The sequence below is a fragment of the Gorilla gorilla genome, chromosome 7, assembly GCF_029281585.2.
Source record: "Gorilla gorilla gorilla isolate KB3781 chromosome 7, NHGRI_mGorGor1-v2.1_pri, whole genome shotgun sequence".
Classification (NCBI taxonomy): domain Eukaryota; kingdom Metazoa; phylum Chordata; class Mammalia; order Primates; family Hominidae; genus Gorilla; species Gorilla gorilla.
The window spans coordinates 149,985,410-149,992,251 of NC_073231.2; the positions used below are offsets into that span (position 1 = coordinate 149,985,410).

Here is a 6,842-nt window from a genome sequence, read left to right on the forward strand (position 1 = left end):
CTCGAGTAGGCGGGACTAGAGGAGTGTGCCACCACCCCCGGTTACCTTTTGTATTTTTTTTAGTAGAGAGGGGTTTCACCATGTTGGCCAGGCTGGTCTCAAACTGCTGACCTCAGGTGATCTACCCGCCTTGGCCTCCCCAAACGCTGGGATTATAGGCATGAGCTACCGCACCCGGCCTAAGTACTGCTATCTTGAAGGAGGCAGACAGAAACCAAGCAGTCATGGGTGGCGGGTGGGCTGAGTCTCTGTAAGTTGCCCAGGGAAGATAGCTCTGACAAATAATTAGAAGTTGCCAGCCTTGTGTACAGCTGAGAAAAGAGCATTCCAGGCAGAAGAGACAGCAAGTGCAAAGACCCTGAGGCCAGAAAGGCCACCAAAGTTGTTTGGTTCCGTGTCCTGAGCTACCAGCTTGGCAGATGGCTGGTGCCCAAAAAATGCTGGAGTGAGGGAATGCCCTTCTTTTGCCCTCCCTTCCTCCCAGTCTGTGTGTCTCTAGAAGGTTGCTGCTCCGCCCACAGTGGAGGACACGTGAAGAACTGGAGTCCTTTCCTGGGGCAGACTCCAATACTGGGACAGAGAAACTCTTCTGCCACGACCATGGAACTGGGAGGTCCCAGTGTCTTTCTTTCCCAACTGCTCTGAGAAAATCGGCCAGTGGCAGGTGGAAATGATATGGAGCCACAGAGCAGCAGGGCAGCAGAGAGGGAGAGCGATGGTAGGGTAGACAGCACAAGGCTCCAGAGAGCTCCTGGATAAAGCAGTGCCGGAAGCTGGCTCCCTCCAAACCTCCATTTACAAATTTTCTCTTCGTGCAAGTCAGTTTGAGTTGGGTTTGTCACTTGCGACTGAAGACGTCCTGACAAATGCCCAAAGCTACCAGCTCAGAGATGCCCAGAGGCCTCTCCAAAGCTGCCTCCTCAGGTCCCCACTGGGGCCCTGTGTTGTCCTGTCCCTGGACGGCCTGAGCTTCTCGGTGGCCGTGCCAGCCTGGACAAGAGCAGGCCTTTCTTCCGAGAGGCCCGTGGCCACTCCCCCATTCAGCCCTTCTCTGACCCGACAGCCTAGTCTAGGAGCCGGGGCGCGGGCCTCAGACCCTCAGGGCCCACGAGAAGCCAGGGCCGGCTGACCAGGTTCGGCGTGGCCAGCGCCCAGGGGGAAGCACTGGCCGACCTAGCCGAGACTACATAGACGTTTCCAGCGAGTGTGGACGCGGGAGGCGGCCAAATCGCGCCGGGCCTCGGCCCCCATGGCTTGGGACATCACAGCGCTCAGTCTTCAACCTCCGCAGCTTCCGGCCAGACGCCGAGACCCATAACGCCCCGCGCGCGGCCTGGCCCCGCCCCTCCGCACGCCGGTCCCGCCCCTTGAGCCCAGTGCGCAGCCTCGGATTGGCCAGGGAGGCTTTCGCTCCTCTGGTGGGCGGGGTTGCGGGCCACACAGCGGACCCCTAAGCGGACCGCGGGCACCGGTCGGGTGGCAGCAGAGTGTCGCTCGACATGGGGGAGGCCGGGGCTGGCGCTGGCGCCCCGGGAGGGCCGGAGACAAGCCCGGAGGCGGAGGTGGTGAAGCTGCTGCCCTTCCTGGCGCCCGGCGCGCGGGCGGACCTGCAGGCGGCGGCGGTGCGGCACGTGCTGGCGCTGACTGGCTGCGGGCCCGGCCGCGCGCTGTTGGCGGGGCAGGCGGCGCTGCTGCAGGCGCTGATGGAGCTGGCGCCGGCCTCTGCCCCGGCCCGCGACGCCGCCCGCGCGCTCGTGAACTTGGCCGCCGACCCCGGCCTGCACGAGACATTGCTGGCGGCCGACCCCGGGCTGCCAGCGCGCCTGCTGGGCCGCGCGTTGGACCCGCAGTGGCCCTGGGCCGAGGAGGCGGCCGCCGCGCTAGCCAACCTCAGTCGCGAGCCGGCGCCGTGTGCCGCGCTGATGGCGGCGCTGGCGGCCGCGGAGCCGGCAGACTCGGTCCTGGAGCGGCTGGTGCGCGCGCTGTGCACGCCCGGCTACAACGCCCGCGCGCCCCTGCACTACCTAGCGCCGCTGCTCTCCAACCTCAGCCAACGCCCTGCGGCGCGGGCCTTCCTACTGGACCCCGACAGGTGAAGCCCGGGGCGCCCGCGCGGGCGGGGAGGGGACGGAAGTTAGCGGGGACGGCCCTAAGTGACACCTCCCAACAGGTGCGTGGTCCAGCGGCTGCTGCCCCTTACCCAGTACCCCGACTCCTCTGTACGCAGGGGAGGGGTGGTGGGGACGCTGCGGAATTGCTGCTTCGAGCACCGTGAGTGGTGGGTGTGGCGGGGGCGCGTTGCCAGGTGTGGGGACTGGACTCCGGGGCTGCTCTGGACCAGTTTCCATTGCCGTCTCCCCACCCTCACCATCCCTCAGGACATCACGAGTGGTTGCTTGGACCTGAGGTGGACATTCTCCCCTTTTTGCTCCTGCCCTTGGCTGGGCCTGAGGATTTCTCCGAGGAAGAGATGGAACGTGAGTGGCTAGTGTGGAGCCTCAGAGTTGGCCGGAGAGGAGGGAGGCCAGTGGAGGGAGAGAGAGGTGTCCAGGCCACAGGCTCCTGAAACTTTGCAGCAGTGAGTTGCTGAGCACAGGTGGGACTTACACAGGCAGAGCCTGGCTCAGCTGCCCAGCCCAGGGACACAGTGGCTCCCACACACTCACCCCTAGGGCTGCCTGTCGACTTGCAGTACCTGCCACCAGACAAGCAGCGAGAACCTGATGCAGACATCCGCAAGATGCTTGTTGAAGCCATCATGCTGGTGAGCAGGAGCCCTGCTGCAATAAGCACCACCCCGACACACACACATGAGCATGCTGACATCTGGGTAACCTCTTCCACCTCCTCAGCTGACAGCCACAGCACCAGGTCGGCAGCAGGTGCGGGACCAGGGAGCCTACCTGATCCTTCGAGAGCTGCACAGCTGGGAGCCGGAGCCCAACGTGCGGACGGCTTGTGAGAAGCTCATCCAGGTTGGTGCAGGGTTGGAGAGGCTGGGGAAGGGGTGTCTGTAGCTGGCCAGATGCTCACCTGCCTCCCGTCTGGCAGGTGCTTATTGGGGACGAGCCTGAACGTGGCATGGAAAACCTGCTGGAGGTGCAGGTGCCTGAGGATGTGGAGCAGCAGCTGCAGCAGCTGGATTGCCGGGAGCAGGAGCAGTTGGAGCGGGAGCTGGCCCCAGAGCCATGGGTGGAGAGGGCCACACCCACCTGAGGCCCCTGCAGCCGGATACCAGCTCCAGGGTCCCCTTTGCCAGGCTTCCTCAGACCAGGCCTTCCTGCAGCTGTCTACAGGCCCCTTGGGTCCCATTGTTCAGAGACTGTGCTCTTCTGAGAAGCAGAGCTATGCTTAGGCTCCAGTAAGGATTGGAGGCACGTCCCAGCCCTGTGCAGTGTTGCTACCAGCAAGGATGAAGGTTGTGCAGAGCAGTACTGTGAGGTAGGCACCGTGACTCGGCTGCCTGTGCAGAAGGTGGAGGTGGCAGGCAGATGGGCAGGGAGCCATGAGAAGACTCTTCCTGGGCACAGCGTGGGGACTGGACAGAAAACCACTGCAAGCCCCAAGGAGCCAGCTGAAGCCTCCCAATCCCCAGGGCACTGCAGAGTCTGGGCAGAGGTGGGTGCTTAGGTACAAGTGCTGCTTTGTCAGCCTCACTCCCTGCGGCTCTCAGCTCCCTGTTTCCTGAGACCTGGCCTCAAAGGGCTGACCCAGCCATACGTAGATCCTGGGGTCTTTCTAGGACTGTGCCTCCCTGCTTGACCTATGCTCCAGGACCCTGCCTTCAACCCTTGTCAGCTCCCTAAGTCTTCCTGTTTCCCAGTCTCAGATTGAGTGGGTGCTCTCATTGGCCTCTCTAGCTAGGCCGTCTCCCTGGTCAGCTTCCTTGAGCCTGGGCCACTCCTCCCTGGCCTTCTTACCTCTGCCAAGAGCCTCCAGATGTGCCTGCAGCCTGGTCCCTGCCCAAGCTTCTCCCCCAGCCACCCTCTGCCCCTGTGGTAGAGCCCACTATAGGCCCAGGCGCCTTACGTGCTTCTCCCCTGGACCTGTGTGCATCCCTCACCTGCCAGTTACGTGGCTGCCAAGCCCCACAGGCTGTCATGGTGGCTCTTGCCACACTCTTCCCTTCCTGAGCTGATCTGACCTCACTGCCACCTCTTGCATTGGGATCCTGAGGGCTGGCCCCTGCTCACTGATGGGCCCTCCCAGGCCCCTCGAGCCCTGGTGAAGGAGCTTAGCTTGTCTTCTTGGCAATTCACAATGCCTCACTCCACACCCTAAAAGTGGAGCGTCCCCTGTGGTCTCCTGCTGTGGCTCGGGTGCCAGGCGTCTCCCGCCTCCAGGATCTTCTCTCACCTGCCCCCATTAAAGCTCTGCCACTCATGCAGGCATGTGTGGACCATGTTTTCCCCTGGCCAGAGCCCCCACCTGCCACTGGAGGCCAGTTGCCCTCTTAGCATTCAGACGTCAGCACTGTCTTCACAGAATAAATGCTTTATCTGGCCTTGCCCCACCCACCCACCCTCAGTTTACTGGAGCGCCTCCTGGAGGCGCTTACTCCCAGCCTGGCTGCTACAGAGCTCTAGAGGACCAGCTGGGCAGAACCCACCCCTCTTCTGGGGTGCGCTTCCGGAGGCCTGAGCTCAGGGCCCGTATTCTCCTTGGGGATGCCCTGCTGCTGGGGGCAGTGCAGCTGCAGGACTGGCTGTTGGCGCTCTAAGTCTGTGCCAGGCTCCAGGTCATCCACGGATGCTGGAAGTTGGGACTGCACCTGCTTCTCTGCAAGGGGCCACAGTGGGGTCAGGTGGAGTGCAGAGGGACCACGTGCTGCTCAGTTGCTCACCCACAGGGCCACACTACACCTGGCACAGCACTGAGGAAGAGCGTGTTCGCTGCAGGCAGCATCCAGCAGTGTGCAGCTACCTGCTGCAGGGCCAGGCATGTGTTTGGGTGCAGCTGCAGCAGCCCCCGAATCAGGTCCTGGCACTGTGGGCAAGGGCTCACGGCTGCAGCCTCTCATCACCTCCAGCACCCACCCTCACCCCATGCACGTCACTGCCAACAGTGCCAGCAGCTTAGAGGGGTCAGTTCTGTTACCAGTGGGGAGACTGAGGCATAGAGGGGCAAGGCAGTGTGCCCTGGGCTAGTGCAGAGCTCAGGTTCGCAGCCACTGCCTTTCCTGAATTGCATTCTGAGTCAGGTCCTCCAGCAGCCCAGCTTCCCCAGCACTTGTCACTGCCTTGTGTGGACCAAACGCTTCCCAGCCTCAGCAGGGAGGATGCCAGGTTCAGTCTCTTCCACCACACGGGACTACCCTCCTGGGAGTCCAGGTCTCCCTGACTGTTGCTCTCTAGGCCTGAGCTAGGTGTGGGAGGGTCATGGGGTGGTGCTCACCTGGGAACAGACCTGGCCAGAAGGTGGGACCGCAGTGCATGAGGTGCAGCATGCAGTGGGGCTGGCGCTCCTTGAAGAGTAGCTTCCCACTCACCATGGCATAGAAGATGAGACCTCTGGGGGCACGAGCTCCTAAGGGTGTGGCCCCTCCCCAGCCCTCCCATGGGCCCTGGCCACAGGGTCGGGGTGCCCTGGGGGCACTCAGACTCCACAGGTCGGCCCATTGCCTGGGGTCAGGGCTCTCAGACTTCACAGGTCGGCCCACTCCCCGCTATACTTGCTGCTCATGAGGATCTCTGTAGGCTGGGGAGCCGCCGAAAGTGCTGAGCGGTGAGTTCCTGGGCCCCATGCAGCCTGCGAAGCCAAAGTCTGTACGAGGTGTGTGGGGAGGGTGGCACTATGCGTGAGGGGCAGGGGTGCAGGGAGAGGGACTTGAGGACGCCAGTCTGCAGGGGTGGCTGTGGAGGTTTGCGGGGTTGCATGCAGTGTGTGGCCGACAGCAAGAGTGTGGGTGTGGATGAGGTGGGCCTGGTCTGGGGGCACACGTGGGGGTTAGGCCAGTGATCTCAGGCCCGAGGGTAAGGGTGGCCTGCAGGCCTTCTGGGAGGGCTGAATGCAGGGGCCTGGCTGGGACAAGTGTGGGGTGTGGGCCCCTGCAGGTGGAGGCATTCAACCCCCGGGTGGGGGCTGTGGGCTCACCGGTCAGCTTGAGAAGGCCATGGTTGTCCAGCAGGATGTTCTCGCACTTCAGGTCCCTGCATGGGAGAGGGGAGGCGGGAGGTGGGGCTGACCTGGGCTCAAGTGGGCCTCTCTGTGCATGTGGGCAGACGATCGGCCCAGGTGCCGCCCTCACTGGTGCACGATGCCCACGCTGTGGCAGTGTGCCATGGCACTAAGTAGCTGCCAGAAGAGTCCAAGGGCTTCCTTCTTCTCCAGCCCTGGGCGGCAGAGGTGATCCAATGCAGCCTGGATGTGCTCCAGCAGGTCGCCCCAGGGCACCAGCTCCAGCACGAGCCGGCTGCTCTGATAGGTCTCATACAGCTGCACCTGCAGCCCACACACCTGCCATCACCCGGAGGCAGGGCCAAGGGTATGCTGGAACTGTCAAGGGTACCAGATCCAGGTTCCAGGATGGGGTTGGGCTCCAGCCCTGGGGCGAAAGGGAGGTCCAAGGTGGGAGGGGGCGGTAGTAGGCCTGGGGCAAGCAGCTGGCTGGGGAGAGCTACCCTTGGGGAGGCGGAGGGTGGGGACAGGCTGTGTCCAGGCTTCTGCCCACATGTTCAGGTGCTTGTAGGTAGCGTTGAGTGACAGAGATCTCACGGGGTAGGAGCTTGCGGGAGAACTCCACCGGGGCCTCGGTTGTAGAGACGATCTTGATAGCTATCTGTAGGGTGAAGGGCGCTTGCTGTGTGAGATTTGGTCCTTGAGGGGCTGGCTGTGGTAGGGCA

At 63.1% G+C, this 6,842-nt stretch overlaps 1 protein-coding gene across 1 annotated transcript; it reads left to right on the plus strand.

The window, feature by feature from the left end:
• Positions 1-1,411: 1,411 nt before the first annotated feature.
• HGH1 (HGH1 homolog) lies at positions 1,412-4,383 on the plus strand. The gene is made up of 6 exons (XM_004047666.5): positions 1,412-2,092; positions 2,171-2,271; positions 2,379-2,477; positions 2,673-2,764; positions 2,853-2,975; positions 3,052-4,383. The coding sequence occupies exons 1-6, from the start codon at positions 1,500-1,502 to the stop codon at positions 3,214-3,216; spliced, it is 1,173 nt and encodes a 390-aa protein (XP_004047714.3). The 5' UTR covers positions 1,412-1,499; the 3' UTR covers positions 3,217-4,383.
• Positions 4,384-6,842: the final 2,459 nt, after the last annotated feature.